Source organism: Recurvomyces mirabilis (genome assembly GCF_035927965.1).
Source record: "Recurvomyces mirabilis strain CCFEE 5264 chromosome Unknown scaffold_4, whole genome shotgun sequence".
NCBI lineage: Eukaryota > Fungi > Ascomycota > Dothideomycetes > Mycosphaerellales > Teratosphaeriaceae > Recurvomyces > Recurvomyces mirabilis.
Window position 1 is genome coordinate 914,934 of NW_027041938.1, and position 18,870 is coordinate 933,803.

Below are 18,870 nucleotides of genomic sequence, written 5' to 3' on the forward strand. Positions count from 1 at the left end.
TCTACCACCTACTGCAGGCCAATAGTCAATCTTTCGGTGTGCTGTTCGGGTCAATCATCAATCCAATCTCGACTTTTCGTGCACCAGCTGCAGGCTAGTGTAGTTTCTGGCCCCACCTCTTGATCGACGGGCATGAACCAACGAGCCGGAGACGTGGGGGGATAGGCCAAGCATTGCTTAACCTCGAGATCAGTCACAGACTCACAATAAGGTCAGGCCAACCACCCAGATCTTGGGAAATACTCTTGTTACGTCTCATCCTGGCGGCGATTTGCTGTGGCATCGACAGTACTTTAGACCTCTGATGAGGTTCTTCCTCGCGTCTGGAAGCCGCACTGGTCGAAGTCAGGATCACACCTGTATGTTCTTCGAGACAACATCTAAATTCACAGCTATCGAACAGTATATACGACAACGAGAACTAAGCCGTGCAAAATCATGGCCACCAAAAATATACAATGCAAGAAGACCTCACTTTCGAAGAACGCGAGCGCCGCCGCGAGTGGAACCGCTCGCCACTGAAGGATCTCTTCCTACGCATCCCGGCCGAATCGCTAGAAATAATACTGAACAAGGCCATCGACAAACCTTTTGCGTATAACCTCTCCGAATCAAAGCTCTGGAACTCGCGTCGACTGACTTCGATCGTCGTGGCGCATGTTCGACACGCTCGTAGTGACTACGACAAGCTGCTAGCCGAGGGCGTAGAAAGGTTCGAGGCTCGCGACCAGACCAAGGATGCGGTATGGAAGGTCTTGAGGGAGTGGTGTCCGTGGGATGACTCGAACCCGTGTCTGGAGAGATGTTGGAAGGCCACGCTGATCAGGCCTGAGGAGCGGGTAGCTGGCGTGTGGGATCCGATGGATATCGATGATGAGTCCGAGTTCGAGGACGATCCTATGGATATTGACTGAAGTCGAAGCCTTCGCGTCCCGGTCTACAAGGACTCGACGCCGTCCGTCGTGGTCACTCCAATGTACGCTGTTGTAATGCGGGCAGAGGGACTCGTGCCCTGCGAACATTCACAGCCAACAGAGATAAATCCAACACTTCAATCGCCTTCCGAAGATTCCTTCTCCTCCTGATCTTCAGACTGCGGATTACATGCCGAATTCTCCTGCTCGTGCTTCTCCGAAATATGGACTGGACTAGCACACCTCTGCTCAGCAGAAGAACTCGCCATGGGCAATGCACCCTCCGTTTGGGCTTTCTTGAGGTTCGATCTGCCCTCATAATTCTTGAGATGCTTCGCAATGCTCTCCGGCGTCGGTTTCGTGTGGACCCAGACCTCATCGTCGGTCTTCGATCTACCACTATCATCGTGCGCGTGGCGCTTGAGCCAGAGTTTCTTGTACAAGGATGGAGATAAGCGGTAGAGGGACTCGTGCTTGATCTTCAGTCGCATAGCTGTGTACTTCTCATTTGGTTTGAGTAGCTGTGCGGATGGTATCCGGGAAAGTGGGCTAGGTTCTTGCTCCAGTATGCCTTCATTCTTGTACGCACGATTCACCTGGGCCAATTCGGCAGGCAGGACGTGCGACAGGAATTCCAGCGATGCGTTGATATTCAGGTCGAGAGCTCGTTGCGGATTGGCGACCATTTTTAGGAAAAGTGAGCAGACATTAGGATATAGAAGCGAGAAGTCCGACTGCGAAACATGGATAGTCCCACGAAGCGTCAACAACCAACTCGGACTCTCATCAGGAGCTTCCTGCGCTTCATCGATTAAGCTGCTCACCAGCTCGAAATTGCTAGGCCAGTAAGTAAATGCTTCGCTATTGATGGCAAGTAGCGGAGTATGGATTCTGTGATGCGGCGCTTCCTTCTCCGGTGGTTTCGTTCCCGCGCCCCAGATGTCGTAAATAATGCCCTGGCCAACGTAGGAGAATCTGTCATCATGGCGAAGGATCTCAGTCACCGTTGCAGCACCAAAGCTATGTCCGCAGGCCGTTACGTCGGTGAGATGAAAGCGATTCTTCCAACGAGACCAGTCCACACCTTCCAGACCGTGCGAGGAACTGGCTTTGTAGCCTTTCTTCCTCAGGTTGAATTCAGCCACTTTCTCACCTTCGCCGCGCGCGATCTGACACATCACTCGGTATGCCTCGTCTAGCTCTGCCATGCGCAGCTCGATCTGTGCACTTCGCAACTCGACATCCACGCCTTTGTCATTAGCTGGAGACGTATCATATGCTAGAAAGGTTAAGAAGACATGTCAGTCGGGTTCAGTGAGGAGGGATAGTGAAATGGGATCGCTCACGGTTATCTTTAGGGAACACATAGTCCATTATCTCGTATTCTCGTTCCTCTTCCTTCTTGGTGATATCGACCTGCCCAGTCCGTCGCCGCTCAGACACAGTTCCCACCTGGTCTGGTGGCGGTCCTTTGGTATGGTTGATGTAACTTCGTGGTCCAGAACCATCACGATGCTCGACGGCGCAAACAACGAAGCCATAGGAGGCAAATTCGCCGCAAACAGACGAGTACATGGTGCGCGTACCTCCCAATCCATGACTGAACATAATGAGTGGGAATGTAGGCATGTCGTCCGCCCCCTCAGGTTTTCTGCCTTCCTCTAGTTTGACGTTGACACCTTCCGTTTTCACATTGACCTCCGGAGCCCAGTGTTTGGCCAATGGCGCATTGCGGTAGGCCGGTAATTTAGTCCAGAAAGTTGGAGCGAAAAGTGGCAGCATATAGTTGCCGATACCAGCAAATTTACCGTACCCTTGGGCGATGCTGACCCGAGGTCTGCCCAACCACAGCTCTCGTGACAGCTTCTCCTTCCGTGCAGCAGCAGAGTTCTTCTCGTCGTGGGAAGCAGGGTAGTAGACGGTCATGAGTACTGTCTCGATTTGAAGAAGATGTTTGCCTTCCCGCTTGATATGTGAGAAGACTCGTGGATTCTCTACCGGAACCTCGATCTCCATGGTGCCGACTGAATATGGGCCAGTATATGTCGGCAGGGACCGCACAGGGAGAAGCCAGCCATCCCGCCAGTCTCGTGGTGGTCTCACCTTCGGCTTTTTGGCGTTAGGGACACTCTCAGTCTTGCCATTTGTCTGAAGAGCTCCGAAACGCATCGTGGTGAGAGTCTTGAGAGTATACTTCTAGTCGATTAAAGAGCTGTAGAATCCATGCTGGAAGGATAATGCTGTCGAGTTGTGATGTATAATGTCTTTGCAGAGCAGAAGCGTTGAATGCTAGCACTCACGCATTGTCGCGTGCTCTAATACCAGATGAAGAACTTGAAGTACAATCAGGGGTTGTATATATCTCTCGGGTATGCGCGGAAGGAAGGCCACGGGAGCCCTCTGTACTTATAATAATAAAGTCTCGAGCGCCACCTACCACTACTAGTTGAGTCCAACCAGATCGCTAGATCCGCGGATGCAAAGGGAAGTATAGTGGTTTTACGCTACGCCAATATGACGTAGCACGTTCAAGCTTCCGAAGATGAGTCTTGGCTTGCTAGGCGTGGGTATAAGCAATACCGCCCTGCAATCTCGCATGCCTGTGGATCAATGGACTCTCTTGCTACGTGTCGGGGTTGTGGATCTAGACAAACGGAGTGAATGTAATGTTGGATCGCTAATTATGAACGTGGTGGCTGTCTTGGCTGGCGGAAGGAGAGTTTGGGAAAGCACAGTTGGGCCCGTGCGTGCTCAAGTCTCGAGTCATGTGCATCAAGCTTAAGCTCCAGAATATACAGCAATATCTCGCTACTGTAGACAACCATCAACTTGCACTGGACCGTCGTGCCGCCGTTGCTGACTGCTAACAACTACACACTACCAGTCCGCCGTATATCATGGCTAACAGTGTGACTCGCAAGGCCTTCCCAGGAGACCCAGACACCTTCAACGACGATGAGCGCATCTCCTTCAGCAAGACCTCCGACACGCACATCCTCGAAGCTGAAGACGGGACAGAGTGGGAATGGCTGGCTCGCGCAGAGAAATGGATACCAGCGGTACGCACTTTCCAGACCCCTGCTATCGCAACATTCGCATATGGCAGGCTCTCTGGCCTGTGTTTAACCTAGCAACGCTCGCCGTCCGCGTGGAATCCTCTGACAAGTACCTCTCGACCAATAGATGAATGAAGATGAGATGGAGCAGCAGAGGCAGATCTACAAGGTAGACGGGGTGGACGAGAACGAGCCGGCGATCGATCTGCGGAAGAGAAAGGCACAGGATGACGAGGTCTGTCACACTGTGCTGCTCGAGCGATCGTTCTGATGTTGATATGAGCAGTAGGGAGGCAAAGGATCGAAGAAGCAGAAGCCAGAGCAGCCTGCCAAGGAACGCAAGAACACCGCCGTCTATGTGACTTCCTTACCCGAGAACGTCGGGACGGAGGAACTTCACGATGTGTTCTCCAAGTATGGCGTGATCGCTGAGAGCCTGGACAGTGACGAACCACGCATCAAGCTTTATTACAACGACGATGGAAAGTTCAAGGGCGAAGCGCTCATCGGTGCGTATGGAGCAGGTTGAAGGGCATGTTAGCCATCCGCTGATATGCATGGCAGTCTACTTCCGCGCCGAATCTGTGAGGCTGGCCATTCAGATGCTGGACGAGTCGGACTTCCGTCTGGGTCAAGCCTTGCCTACAGGTCCCATGCGCGTGCGTGAAGCAGAAGCTAGTTACAAATCGCAGAAGGACCAACCCCTCAAGACGGACCAAGCGAAGACAAAGGGCACGAACGCAAATCGCGATAGGCAGAAAGTGATCAAGAAGACACAAGCGATGAACGAGTGTGTAAAATGTCCAGTCCGTGATCTTGAGTAATATTCTGACCTTCCTACAGCCGACTCGCCGACTGGGACGACGACGACCCTCAAGCTGTCACTGAGACATCCTCACGCTGGGACAAGGTGGTCGTTCTCAAGCACATGTTCACGCTCAAGGAGCTTGCCGAAGATGCTGCAGCCGCTCTCGACATCAAAGAAGACGTCCGCGAAGAATGTGAGAAGTTCGGCCAAGTGACCAATGTCGTCCTTTACGACAAAGAAGAGGAGGGCGTGGTCACCGTTCGCTTCACCGATGCACGTGCGGCTGCTGCATCGATCAATGTATTTGATGGTCGTCTGTTCGACGGCCGCCGCGTCATCGCGTGTGTCGCAGATGGTCGGGAGAAGTTCAAGAAGACGAGCAAGAAAGATGCGGATGAGGACGAGGAGAAGCGGCTGAGGAAGTTTGCTGAGGATGATGAGGATGCTGCGGAGGAGGTCGACCCTTGATCCCAATCTGGATTATGAACACTTCGTGACCGTTGCAGTAGTGGGAGAAGCTTATCATTGCTTTGCTCGGAGCGATGGCTGCATACATGCGCTATAAAAGATGGCGCATGTATACAGAATACAGGAGAGTGTCGAAATGATTGATTGAATATCCTGCAGTCACGAGCCGAGCAACACGTCTGTCAGGTTGATAATTGTACGTCGAAATATAACGGTTCCAAACTGTCAGCAATTCCCGTACCATTGCTCTGGTATCTACCCGAGATTCGAAGTCGCATCGTGCTGATGGTGGGTCCAGCCAAACCCGTGGAGACGTGCATTTGCATTTGCGATAGAACTAGCGCAATACAAATATAAGATCCCTTCGCCGCGGAGATCAAAGAAGTGATGCCGCAACTGATACATCTTCTCACCTTTCCACACTCGTGCATGTGGCTTTCTTGCTATCCTTGGCAACAAGCAAGCAATTGATTGCTTCCCGTCTAGACCTGCACTCCTTGCTTCATCCTTCATCCTTCACGTACGAAATGTACGACGCAAATCCCGCCCCCTTCACTCTCACACGTGCATCTCACTCTGCGCAACCGAAGACAGAATCGCGCAGCCACAAACGGCTGACTGCATGCATTAGCGGCCCAGGCACGTTTCGCTAATAGGTCGGCCCCTTCGGGTATCGTATGCAGGCACACCCCACGTCCTTTTGGCCTTGCCATCGGCTCGGCGCAATCACTTCAAGGCTGCACTACTGGATGCCGTGCTGTCTCCGATACACTTCTTATCACGGCCGGGACGCGTTGGTGCTTACACTTGGCCGATGGGAGTCTAGGATCTGGGTTCCTGCATTGCTCGAGCTACTGCTGCCGATGCGAGGTGACTGATGTGATGCGAAATGTCATAGGGCCGGACATGGGTGAGAGATACGACCATACCTGCGGTCCTGCATCTCGTTGCGGATGCGGGTAGGGTATGTATGGGTCTCCCTTAACTGTACAGGTGCAGAATGGAGATGCAAGTCCACCACCTAATCGCAGTGGCACACTATCGCTAGAACTAGCGCGTCATCTCACATCTTACGAAGTGAGCGATTGCTTCATTGTTCTGGGCTCTCCCTCGTTCATTACGACTCAAGTCTCCCTTTGCTTGCTTGCTACTACCACACCTGTCGTACACTAGACATCCTTCACTGCTTGCCATGGCTTGGTGACCAGCAAACAGCAGCTGACGCCATCACTGTGTGACTTACTTTGGAACATTCGGTACTCAAGCCACTCCGCGACACTCCACCACACTCCACATCCTGGTGGAACGGCCAACTTGGCCCAGACACTTATTATTCTTCGGCATAACGTTCCTCACGCCATTTGCCAACCTCGATTGACTCCTGCAGCCAGAGCATCCGTATTGACATTCTTATCCCCCTTTCCACTGGTTGCGACCTTTGCGGCGGCACTCTTGGCTTTTCATCATGACGCAGCAAATCAACGCCTCTGACAGTACAAACGATCTTACGAATCTTCCTTATGTCCCGTACATTGCGTATAATGGCACAACCCCGACAGGTGGCGACTCGCTCTCACAGAACCTTAACACATTCTACGAAAGCGGCGACATAGCATGGATGCTTGCGTCGACAGCGTTGGTCCTGCTAATGATACCTGGAGTTGGGTGAGTCTGGCCAATGATCCATCAGTCCTTACAACTTTTACTGACAAGTCCACGAGCTTCTTCTACTCAGGTCTCGCTCGACGGAAGTCAGCACTGTCGCTGATATGGCTCTCAATCATGGCCACAGCTGTGACCAGCTTTCAGTGGTTCTTCTGGGGCTATTCGTTGACTTTCTCACATAACTCCGGGAGGTTCATCGGAACATTGGACAACTTTGCTTTCAAGGGTGTGCTCGCGCAGCCTAGCGTTGGCAGTGCGCGGATCCCTGATCTGATGTTCGCTGTATACCAAGGCATGTTCGCGGCTATCACGTAAGTATAACCCAGAGTGAGTTTGAGAGTCGGGACATTCTGACGATCGATCACAGCGTCGCCCTCGCTGTCGGTGCCGTCGCTGAACGTGGTCGCATGGCACCTTGCGTCCTCTTCATGTTCGTCTGGTCGACCGTCGTATACGATCCGATCGCATGCTGGACATGGAACCCTTCCGGCTGGGTATACAGACTTGGTGGTCTTGACTTTGCTGGAGGTACACCAGTCCACATCTCGTCCGGCTCTGCTGCGTTGGCGTACTGCTATGTGTTGGGTAAAAGATCAGGATACGCTACCCAGGCGCTGAACTATCGACCACACAATGTGACGCATATCGTCATTGGGACGGTATTCTTGTGGGTTGGATGGTTCGGCTTCAATGCTGGCTCAGCACTGAGTGCCAATTTGCGAGCGGTCATGGCGGCCGTCGTTACGAACCTGGCAGCATGCGTTGGTGGTATCACTTGGTGTCTCATCGATTACCGCTTGGAAGGAAAGTGGTCGACCGTCGGCTTCTGCTCCGGCATCATTGCGGGCCTCGTGGCCATAACACCTGGATCTGGCTTCGTGCCAGCATGGGCTGCAGTAGTCTATGGTGTCGGTGCTGGTATCGGCTGCAACTTCGCCACACAATTCAAGTACTGGATCCGCGCTGACGATGCCCTGGATATCTTCGCAGTTCACGGCATTGGTGGCTTGATCGGCAATCTGCTTACTGGTCTCTTCGCTGCCGACTACATAGCCCATCTCGATGGCTTTACAGTCATTCAAGGTGGCTGGCTAAATCGCCACTGGATTCAGCTTGCGATCCAACTAGCAGACAGTGCCTCCGGCATGGCCTACTCGTTCTTCGTGTCCTGCATTATTCTGAGCGTTATCTCCTACTCAGGTCGTTTCATTCCTGCACTCCGCTTACGAGCGACTAAGGAGGAAGAAGAAGCTGGTATCGACGATGTCGAAATAGGTGAGTTCGCCTACGACTACGTGGAGCTGGTGCGAGACGTCAAGCCACGGGACCCAGCGCACGACGTCAGCCAGATCTTTGAGGAGGACGGGGACGAAGGGGCAAGTCAGAGGAGTCATAGTCAGGCGACTATGATGAACAATGTAGAAAAAGGGCAGCCTACGGGTACCAGCTACCCACTGCGCGAGCTAAACCACGACGGTACCGATGCTTATGGGCACTACGGGTCTGGCATTGGGACTGCTTCGTGACTCCCTGGGAGGGCCTATACGTACTCGGGTAGTAGTCACGTAAGGTTACCTTCCGAGGAGCAATAGCGAACAGATCCGGCCCCAGGATGACGACACAGGCCATGTGTATGATTATGCAATCTGATGCGTTGAGCAAGGAGTTTTGACAATCACACGGATTTGGTTGGAGGGCACATTGCTTGCTTATGTATATTGATACACTCCGAATTGATCGATATCTCAGATTCCCGAATATGCTCCTGGAAGTGTTGTCAGCACTACCGTATGCTGCATCCCACCCGTCCGAGGAGTCCCAAGATCGAATCGTCATATTCGTAGATGACAGCGAGCTACTCGATTATGTCTTTGTGACATGCTTGCAAGATGTAACCTGTGCATCAGCAAGCTTGCACAACGTTGCGATCATCCCTCGTCCTCGAGTAGCTGAGTCTGTCCTTGAACCTGCGCTCTACGCTCGTGGCAAGTTGGTTCGTTGTCGAGATGCAAATGATAGGCGCAAAAATCAGTCTCCCATGGTGCCCGCTCAGGGCGCCGACTCAGACAACGCTCGAAGAAGATCTTTCGGCTGAGAACACGATCCTGCTTCATGAAATCTAGTATGCGATCCGTAGCCTCGTCTTGGTCAAGCTCACTATGGAGCAGCCAGTCAACGATGAAACGGCGGCCAGGAGATCCCACAGCGAAGGTATCGAGAAGTAAGTGATAGACGTCGCCTGAATTGGTATCATCCGTGATGTTTCCGTCCGAGAGAAGACCATCTGTGGTTACATACTCAACCAATCGATCCATGACCATATCGAGGAAGTCTGAGGTGATCTCCAGATCCCAGCCAGTACGATAGGATTTACAGAGCATGTCGATGTCGTGCATGGTATTCTTGCAACTACCTTCCCAGTCGAATGAGCCGTCAACCAGCCACTGTTTGACGAGATTGAAGCCGTCTCCGGTGATCTCGCAGTCATTCAGATTGACGTACGGTTGAATGAGTAGGTCTGGATTGAATTCTAGCTCTCTCCGAAGTCTGGCGGAGGCGTCTGTGAGCAGTCGAGTATTGATCTTCTAGTGAGTGCCGTCCGCGCATTCGATTTGCAGAATCCGGGAGCTAAGTAACGCATGAGCTTGTGAACGGGTGGGTACCACGTCGTCTGATCATACCTTGGATCTTGCCATGCAGCGTCCATTCTTGAAGTACTCTTCTCTGTGTTATGTGTAGTGATTGCGAGGGGGAAACAGCTAGGAAGGGTAGATCGAAGATGAGTTTGATTGAGTAAGGTAATATGATGAGGGAGTGATCGATGAGACCTAGCACTGATGGACAACACTAGCTTACTGATACATTCACGGCCGCAGGGGAAGATTCATGGCTTTACTGACTGAGAGCAGATACATTGTACCAGAAGTTCTGACGGTCACACCCACATTGCGAGGCGCCTCTTTCAAGACTCCTGGGAATGTGAATACGGACGATACTGTGGAGCGAAAGCGTAGCCGTCCGGAAGAAGGAGAGTCAAGCTCGTGATATTACGATCGTGTCAAGCTGTCTGATCTTGTGAAAGCCGAAGTCATTGGTACTGTGAAGCATTTCTGCCAACGGACATGCTACACACGTGGGAGAAGCGCGCCTGCCCCTTGTGGCGACGAGGTCGGGGCGCGCGCTAGCGGCGAGCTCAACCCATGCACTTTCTATATCACATCCTGCCCTTCAAGGTCAGACGTTACTAACACATCGCGACCCAACTGCTCTACAGCAAAGTAAGCTCGTCAAAATGTCGAACCAAGCACCTTATTACGGCATGCCGCCATCCGACAGTGACACACCTTCTCAAGACCGTGGCATCTTCAATTCTGAGGCTTCCAAACATCAGTCCCATCATTATTTGAGAATGTACGGTGGCCAGGTGATGAATGCTGCTATGTTCGGCTTCGTAAGTACAGCTTGAGGCAAAGCTATGGCTAGAGGCAAGCACCGACAGATCCAGATGCTTGCTTCCAGCCATATCGGATGCTTGCGGTGTTTTTAGAGCAGCAGACTGACCAGACTTAGGGCTCAGCACTGGGTGCAGATGCTGCAAATGCTGTGTTCGGTGAAGCAAAGGTATGATCGATGATTCCAGCAAGCTGTTGCAAAGCACTATGACTGATGATCCGGTTAGGAATGGTGGCGGCACTGATTCAGCAAAACGAATTACGACTACGAACCGACAACGAGGAACGACTGGCAGAGGAGTCTTTCGAAGCAGTTTGACATGGCTACTGAGAGCATTAGACACCTCACAGCAGCCACTATAGACCATTCACTTGGTAGTAATCGATCAAAATTCGAGAGGCCTTCACATAGATCCATGAACCTATGAACACCAGTCCGACCCATGCTGTATTCACTGCTCGGATCGAGAATTGATTAACGAGAATGCAGGTGCTCTTCATGTGACAACGGCTGCGCTTTCCAAACTCAAAGAGGAAAGCACGCGTGTGGGCCGCGCTACATAAGTGGGTCCCAAGGCACTCGTTCAAGAATGTCCACTACGCCACCTTTGCGATCCAGGAATCATATGTCGAAGCAAACTTCCACGCACAACAGAGTGAAGACGGCAGAGATCGCCACATAACGCTCCCGACACATCCGACGATATGGCGCCGATGACAACCCTGTTGTCGCAATACCAGCTTCTGCTCATGCTCTGCGACACTCTCTCCACAGCCGATATCCTCAGTCTTGGCGCTACGTCCAACGAGAATCACGTATACATACACGGCAGCAAGGTCACTTTCGATAGGCTCATCTCGACGACACACTGTAGCGGCAGAGGCATTGTAGCGCAAGCTCGGGTATTCGGCGAGTGGCGAGGTGATGCCGCGAACGCTACCGTGAGCTGTTTGGGACATGATGCTCGTTCATGTAGCGAGTGCGGTGTTCGTGTCTGTGATGTAAGCTACTGCTTCCACCCCTGCTTCCAGGCAAACACGCTGACCACAAACAGAACTGCCGTTTCCACTTTCGATTCGACATCCCAGACGAGGAGGAAAGGCGGGAGGAGGAAGAGGCAATCTCATACCTCGACTCAAACCACCCAGACGAGGCGCTCCCCTTCCGTGATCATTCTGTGAACCAGCAGCGCGCTCGAGAACTATTCTGGGCTGTCGGCGACGGACATGTTTGCCAAAACTGTGCGCCTCTAATCAATTCGAACTACGATGGTGCGGATCTCTGCACGTGTGACTTCTACGAACACTTCATTGGCTCGCGCTGGCTATGTATCTCATGCTTCCAGCGAGAAGAAGCAAAAGCTTTCTCCTCGCTAAGCGTGACGAGCGAACACAGGCCAGAGGAGCCTGCAGGTCGATATATTACGGTATGTCTGTCACGGGCTATGCCAGCGCACCGTGGCTGACTGGACTGTAGAGTACGCGCTGTTTCTGCGGCTGGAATCCCACGGACACCATCCTGCAAATCTGCAGAACTTGTGAGGGAGCGCGGTCATGGCACGGGGGCTGGGCGAATAATCTTCTGCTGCCCAGGATCCGTTTCCAACTTGGGGGCTCAAGCTGGAGTGGCGACGGGCCCGAAGGCATCCAGTGATGCAGATACGTGCCAGGAATGGCACCTCACAGGGTGCAATGTAGACCACGGCGTGAGCACGAAGCCAGACATCAAACCACGCACGGGGTACAGAAGACTTCGTCAGCATGAAGTATGATATAAGGAGGTTTCGCTAGAACGTTACTCATCACCCGTATCTCGGAAACGTAAAAGCAAAGCAAAGCTACCACTTTCAGATATGCAGGTAGCGTATGCGGTATCAGATGCAAGAAAGAAAACACCCTTTTCCTTGTCAAGCCCAGCTAACCAGGCCCGCCCACACTCAACGCCGTCCCTCCACCCTCTCCATTAGTCAATTTATCATGATTTCGCCTCCTCGACGCTTTCCGACTCGCTGCTACATCAGGTAAATGCGCTGGTTGCCCATTCTGTGCCACGCCATCTGGAGGGTCACCTTCGCCATTAACGCCCATGTCCTCGTCTTCCACCTCGCCCCCATCTTCTTCCACGTTCTCGTCCGCCATCTCCGAGTCGCCTAGATTTGCTGCCGTCGCAGCTTCCTTTTGTGTGTTGTTTGGATTGGCTTCTAATGCCTGCTGTTGTCCTTCGGTCCATAACCGGCATTCGTCCAGCTCGTTGACATCTACAGGCCGACTTCGTAACCATTTCATCCTTGGACCTGTCTTCGCTATCTCCGAGACCCGGAAACCATATATTCGTGGTTCGTAGATAGAGCCTGGTCCCAGTCCCGGAGCAAGATTCTTTGGTGCTACACCGTTGATACTCTCTGGTTGTTGTGCTATCGCGGCCAGTGTGGCGCTCGAACTGGTAGCTGTAGGAGGTGCTTGCGCTTGTGAAGTCAGCGAGGACGAAAGCGAGGACCTAGAGTCCTTATTCGCCACGGGATTCGCATCTTCTCGTAGCGGACCCAGTGTTGACTTCGGCCCACCGACTTCCAGCTCCGGGAAGGTCATGAAGAATAGGCATCCGAACGTTGTGCCAAAGAATGCCCCATCCACAGTCTGAAATCGGCTATTTGGCGGACTGTACACATCCAGACAACTCGGACAGAACAGCTTCACCGTCTCCTGCCCCGGAATGTCCGATAGTCCCACCGGTAGCACTTTCGCACCACTACAGTACACCCTCGGACAATGCCCAAAATGCCCCAACTCATACTTCTCCGCCATCTGCTGGATACCCGGCCGACTGGTAATAAAGCGCTGATGTATAAGCCCGTACAGCATCTCCGCCGAACTCTCAATTACACTCAGATCACTCGCCATCCTCAAATGCCGTCGTTCCGCCGCATCAGCCGCACGTCTGTAACTCCTACCCTCGGCATCATTCTGCATATCATCGTCGTCCTCGTCATCATCGTCTTCCTCCTCGTCCTCCTCTTCACTCGCATCCTCAGGTTCCACATCAAGTATCATTTCCAGCGCCTCTTTATACATCGACACCTGACTCTGGAGTCCCGTGAGGTTGAAATCATCCTCGATAAAATCTTCGCTGACTTCGGCGAAATATTCGTGACCTACGAGGCTGCAGAAGGCGCTGATCCAGCTCTCGGGGGCCTGGGAGGAGGAACTCATTTCGCTCAGCGCGACCTCTTCGTCCAGGGTGCAGGCTTTGGCGAAGGCGGCTGAGAGGCTGTTGGCGCGATTGCGCACGGAGGGTTGTTCGGGGTTGTGGGTGCTGTCGTGTCTGTTGGCGTCACCGCCGCCGTCTCCTCCAGGGTCTAGGAAGGCTTCCCGTAGTTCGTCGTCGTGTATACGTGCTGCTTCGGCGTGCGGAGCCAGCGTGCCTTCTAGACTGGGTTGTGTATGGATCCAAGTATCTTTGTCCGCGATAGTGTCCGTCCTCGTCGCCTGACTCGTGCTTTCCCTTTGTACACTCCGGGGCTGTGAAGCTTATCTGATCGTACGCTTCTCGGTCTAGAGGTGAATGGCCAGTCGCGCCGCCCACCAGGCAATCATATATGCTGCTGCCGGCGAAATCTAGTGTTGGTACGTGGTGGTGTTATCGGAACACGTGAAATGGTATATTGGTCTGTGGTTGCAGCACTGTTTCTCACATGTCTGCGGGAAGTGGGGTGCGTGGGACTGAGGCAAGCTGCCGAGCGCCAATATACGTGATCAGGATTCAAGGCTACCAGATGACAAACAAGCTTTGAAACAGCATCCTGATTCATCACATGCGTACACTGTATAGCTGGTCTGTACTGCTCCTACACACTAAAACAACTCCTTCAAGATATTGGACAACCCCTCCTCACCACCCTGCCCAAACTGCCCACTCATATTCTCCACCCCACTAACAGGCACATACCCTCCCTCGCTAACCTGGACACCACTCTCACCCAATTGCTGTAAACCTCCCGCCGCCTCGAATAGACTCGTTAGTTCATTCGCCATATTATCCGGGCTCACGCTCGTCCCCGACCAAGGCTGCGACAGCCCATTGAATAGTGCGGCCTCGTCTACATTGTGACCCGCCAGTCCAGCCATAGCAACAGCGGCGGATCGACTGGGATCGAGCTCTTCTTCTTTCGTGCCGTGCTGAGGAGCTCCCGGGATGGATGCGTCTGTGATGGGTAGACCGAGTTTTGGTCCGACTTCCTTGAGCACGCGAATGGTCTTCCACAAGCGCTTCCCGATCCACGACCCTTTGCTGAAACCTCGCACGAGATCAAGTGCCATGTAGAACTCTTCCCGTACATTGTCGGCGAAGACAGCAGGTGTATGGCTGACAGCAAGAAACAGGACGGCGAGAGCCGAGGTGAGGAAGGCGTTGAAGAGGACCTGCTGGGTGCGGTAGAGGTCAGAGGTCTGATTGATGTGTGTCAGGACCCTGATGGTGTCTTTGGCAACATCGATGACGGTCTGAGCTTGTTCGCGGTGCTGAATGATGGAAGTGGCGGAGTGCAGGACTGGTCGGTAGATCAAGATGCGCATCTGGTTTGCGCGGAGGTACAGGAGGATGCGTAAGCGATTGCCTGCCCTAGACGGTGCCGGTCCGATCGGGGTTGAGAGACGACCAGATTGTGCCGGGTGCTCGAAGCGGAGTTGTGGTGGGATCTGGCGGTGCCATTGGATGACTTGGTAGTCGAGGTAGTTCATCTCCTCTGTATTGATTGTTTGACCGCTGCTTGGGCTGGGCGTTGTGGCAACAGTCCGCCACACTTTGCTGCCGATGGTGCAATACTGGATCATGGCAGTCAGATAAGGTGACGACTCTTCAGGCTTCGGCAGAAGTGGGTCGATATCTGCATCTTGCAAAGCGAACGGCATGCCAGTGCCGAAGCTCCAGCGTCGATCGAGAACAAAGATAGCCCAAAACAGTAGCAGCGTCTCTTGGCGCTCACCCTCATCGGTCATGATCTCGTACGTCTCACGCCTGTGCAAACCAAGCTCAATGCACAGTCGCGCGGTGAGGCCAATGATTCGCCAGGACGTGCCTTCGTTGTCGCGGTGGAACTCGTACATCGCCTGCTTTTGTTAGTGGTTGTCGAGACTGTAGTGGCGGGCTACACATACCGTCATGACCAACAGTCGAATACCCTTCACACCCACATTACCCAGCAGCAGATTATCAATAGCAGGCTGAACATACTCGAACAGCCTCCGACCCAGATCACTGCGTCCAGAAGCCTCAACAGTCATAGCCACAGCCATGACCATCTTCAAGATGTTCGTGTCCTCATCCTCAATCGCATCACCGCCTGGGAAGCCCTGCTGCATCAACCCAGTCCGATGCGCAGCCTCCATGAATCGATAAAGCTTAGTGGCATAGGCCATAACCTTCTGAATATCCAACACCGGATACATCAACCCCATCTCATCCTCATACACCTGACACAACCTCATCGCTTCTTCTTGCGTGGTCTTCCAGATAGGATCCTTGTCAGCATTCCAGTGATCGAGAACTTGACGTGGAGGTGACCCACTGGGTGTTGGATTCGCGTCGCCCGTGGCATCCCCACTGCCTTCTTCTACACCGCTGATGCCCATTGTCTGGAGGCTGCTCTTAGCAACGTCAAAGTTGAACTCTGCGCTAGTTGGGCCACGGAAGGAGGGCTGTTGGGATTGCGACTGGCTTCTGTGTCTGTTGGCGCCAGGAGACATGTTGGCGATGGGTGCACCGGGCGATGCTTTTTGGCCCTGGAAGGCAGACCTGGGTGGCTGATAGTAGGACTGCAGAGACGGATCAATAGCTGCATTGTACTGCTGTTGTTGCTGCTGGTGCTGCTGGTGAGGAGGTGCTGGCTGAGCGACGGGCGCAGGTGGAGGAGGCGGATGCTGCATCGGCGGCGGCGGACCTTGACCCAACTGTGTGCGAAGATGACTCAAATCATGATACAACATATTGACCTGCTCTTGCAACGACTCAATCTGCCCCGCCATCTCCCTGTATTCCTGCGTATCCTTGAAGCCATTACAGCAATTCGGCGCATACACGCACTCCAGACTCAAGTTCCCACAGCGTTGACACGGATTCTGCCCATTACACTTGATCTTGCGTCTCTTGCACTCATTGCACGCGATGGAGATGTACCGGTTGCGCTTGGCGCGTTGTTGAGGTTGTCCATCGTCGGCTTTTCGCTTGCCGTTGCTGCCATCGTCGGATTGCGGTGCGGGTGGGTGGAGCTCAGCCTGAAGAATCTGTGGCAGTGAGCTGCTGTCCAAGCCCGCGTAGGGCTGGTATGAATTGTCCATGCTGTTTCGCGACCACAGCGATGGAGGAGTATGTTCCGCGATGCGGAAGTGGTGCGCAAAGATGCTGTCGGGAGGAGCCGGGTTTCGTGCGGCTGGCAGGATCGCGAGGGTGTCGTTCACGAGACTATCACCCATGATGAGTGTAGCACATCACTAACTTATACGCCGAGATCTGCAAGGGAGATTGATGCTTGTATCGAAATGTATAGACATGAAAGCCTTGTGTAATTCAGCACAGGTGTCAATCCTGCAGTGAGAAGCCTGCCTAACATACACGTTCACTCCATCTATGGCTCTAAACAGATCGAGTCTCTCGATATCGAGCTTGTGTACATGCGGCAATCTTGTCTGCGCGTGAACGTGATAGTACGAAGGGTGATGCCTAGTCCCGACTGGTAATGGACAAGCAAAAGATCTCCAAAGCAAGCATAAAGCCTACTTTACAAAATCGTGAAAGGACCATGTAGCACCGGTCATACACACGAATGGGAGATAAGTCAAAAGACCAAAAGAAGAAGAACTTCTTTGGGGGATCTGATACCGGCTATCACGGTCACTGCTTCGCAGTAGGCTCTGGAATTCCCCACCAGATTGTATTTCTCGAAACGAACCTTTGTAAGGGCAAGGAAACTCGAGGTTTCACTTGATTACACTCTGTTTGTAGGCGATTGAGCGTGGCGAAATTGATTCATCGGTCGGTCGAAGGGAGTTGGCGAATTACCCGTGTACTGTAATATCGCCAGCCTGGGTAGTGGGTTGTTTGTCATTCGAACTCTGTTTGTAGGCGACTTGAGATTTTTGCCGCCGTGGTGTGTCGAAGTCGAAGGGAAGCCCGTGTACTGTAATATCGCCAGCCTGGGTTTGTCGCGCCTCCTTGTGGAGGGAAATAGAACTGGCGGACTCGAACTCACTTTTTCCAGCGTTTGTCGCCCATTACGGGGAAACAGTGATGCTGGTGCCCATACCCATGGACCTCAGTTCTGGAAGCACGAATTGTTTCTAGTCTTGATATGTGTTGAATTTGGCGCCGGGGTTGTGCCGCATTTGGGCTTCGGCCTGGGTGTGCACAGCGGTCACTGGTAGGTTTTGAGCGCTCGTGGTCGCAGGCGGGATTACGTGAGGCCTCTCCGTCCAAGGTCGTCGCATGCTCAACACGTCGACCAATACGAGCATCTGTGTACCATCGACCAGTTCTGAGCGTAGGCTGCTGAAGCAATCATGAAGATGCTCCTCGGCATATCCTTCAGCTTGCCAGAAAGACTGCCTTCCACCTCCGACTTCTCAAGCAGCACCAGCACCCGCCTGGCCACCCTGCTGCCCGGCTAACACCTTTTGCCTCAACACCTCCTCAACCACTCTCAGATTATTCGCCTTCCCATTGACAATGTTCTCCAGATCCTTCACATTCTTGCCCAGCTCCTCGATCTTGGCATGGTAGAACTTCAACGCATCCTCTGTCGTCTTCTCTACATAGAAGCCAGTGCCTACGTCCACTAGAACGTGCTCTGTATCTGCGAGCTTGCCAGGGACGTAAAGGGAGGATGTCAGCGGTACGAGGAGAGGTTTGTCTGATGCCATATCAGTCTTCAAGCCTGGTCATGGACATGTCTGTTCGTTCATACCTTGGACACTCTCAGCAACACCCTTCTTGATGCTCACAACACAATCGCGGAACTTCTGCTGAGCTATCCGCAGATTCTGGTAACTGTTTGTGAGAGTTTCGACTTCTCCATCAAGCTGCTTTTTCACTTGTGTGAGTTGTTGGGTGGAAAGACTGCCCAAGTCGACTGCACCATGTCAGTGGATGACATGCGACCAGTATACGACGTTGGACACGCACTTTGCTGTCCTTTCTCGGCCATTTTGCGGAATGTAGATCAAGATGTGTGGAAGTGTAGACACAGACGGGATCGATTGAAGCCAAGCTTTACAACTTCACCTAATCGGAGATTTAACTACAGGACGACCACACTGCACACAGCGTACCGCACGACAACATGATAACGAGTTACGAGGCTACGGCATCCAGCGTTCATTAATTGACACTGCACTCTTGTCAATATCGATAGACCTAGACGGTGAGAAAGCGAAGTGAGGTGGGCTCCTTCGAGGCGATGCCGGCTGTATACGGATCAGGCTAGCAATAACGAACAGACCTCGATGCCTGAGATGAT

General features: G+C 52.9%; 7 protein-coding genes across 7 annotated transcripts; 3 read left to right on the forward strand and 4 right to left on the reverse strand.

Annotated features, from left to right (window-relative positions):
• Positions 1-458: 458 nt before the first annotated feature.
• LTS14_002205 (uncharacterized protein) lies at positions 459-914 on the forward strand (the record flags this gene model as incomplete). Its single annotated transcript, XM_064834911.1, has 1 exon — positions 459-914. One exon carries the CDS (start codon positions 459-461, stop codon positions 912-914), a length of 456 nt encoding a protein of 151 aa, XP_064697782.1.
• A 137-nt stretch (positions 915-1,051) lies between these two features.
• On the reverse strand, positions 1,052-3,083 carry LTS14_002206 (uncharacterized protein; the record flags this gene model as incomplete). The annotated part of the gene is made up of 2 exons (XM_064834912.1): positions 1,052-2,193; positions 2,261-3,083. The coding sequence occupies 2 exons, from the start codon at positions 3,081-3,083 to the stop codon at positions 1,052-1,054; spliced, it is 1,965 nt and encodes a 654-aa protein (XP_064697783.1).
• A 728-nt stretch (positions 3,084-3,811) lies between these two features.
• Positions 3,812-5,246, forward strand: LTS14_002207 (uncharacterized protein; the record flags this gene model as incomplete). The annotated part of the gene is made up of 5 exons (XM_064834913.1): positions 3,812-3,973; positions 4,098-4,205; positions 4,260-4,479; positions 4,535-4,760; positions 4,814-5,246. The coding sequence occupies 5 exons, from the start codon at positions 3,812-3,814 to the stop codon at positions 5,244-5,246; spliced, it is 1,149 nt and encodes a 382-aa protein (XP_064697784.1).
• A 1,782-nt stretch (positions 5,247-7,028) lies between these two features.
• Positions 7,029-8,437, forward strand: AMT1 (ammonium transporter Amt1; the record flags this gene model as incomplete). Its single annotated transcript, XM_064834914.1, has 2 exons — positions 7,029-7,222; positions 7,279-8,437. 2 exons carry the CDS (start codon positions 7,029-7,031, stop codon positions 8,435-8,437), a joined length of 1,353 nt encoding a protein of 450 aa, XP_064697785.1.
• Positions 8,438-8,839: 402 nt separating this feature from the next.
• LTS14_002209 (uncharacterized protein) lies at positions 8,840-9,307 on the reverse strand (the record flags this gene model as incomplete). The annotated part of the gene is made up of 1 exon (XM_064834915.1): positions 8,840-9,307. One exon carries the CDS (start codon positions 9,305-9,307, stop codon positions 8,840-8,842), a length of 468 nt encoding a protein of 155 aa, XP_064697786.1.
• Positions 9,308-12,280: 2,973 nt separating this feature from the next.
• Positions 12,281-16,831, reverse strand: LTS14_002210 (uncharacterized protein; the record flags this gene model as incomplete). Its single annotated transcript, XM_064834916.1, has 3 exons — positions 12,281-13,788; positions 14,257-15,469; positions 15,518-16,831. The coding sequence occupies 3 exons, from the start codon at positions 16,829-16,831 to the stop codon at positions 12,281-12,283; spliced, it is 4,035 nt and encodes a 1,344-aa protein (XP_064697787.1).
• Positions 16,832-17,977: 1,146 nt separating this feature from the next.
• Positions 17,978-18,558, reverse strand: GIM5 (subunit of tubulin prefoldin; the record flags this gene model as incomplete). Its single annotated transcript, XM_064834917.1, has 3 exons — positions 17,978-18,264; positions 18,319-18,483; positions 18,537-18,558. The coding sequence occupies 3 exons, from the start codon at positions 18,556-18,558 to the stop codon at positions 17,978-17,980; spliced, it is 474 nt and encodes a 157-aa protein (XP_064697788.1).
• Between the last annotated feature and the right edge of the window lie 312 nt (positions 18,559-18,870).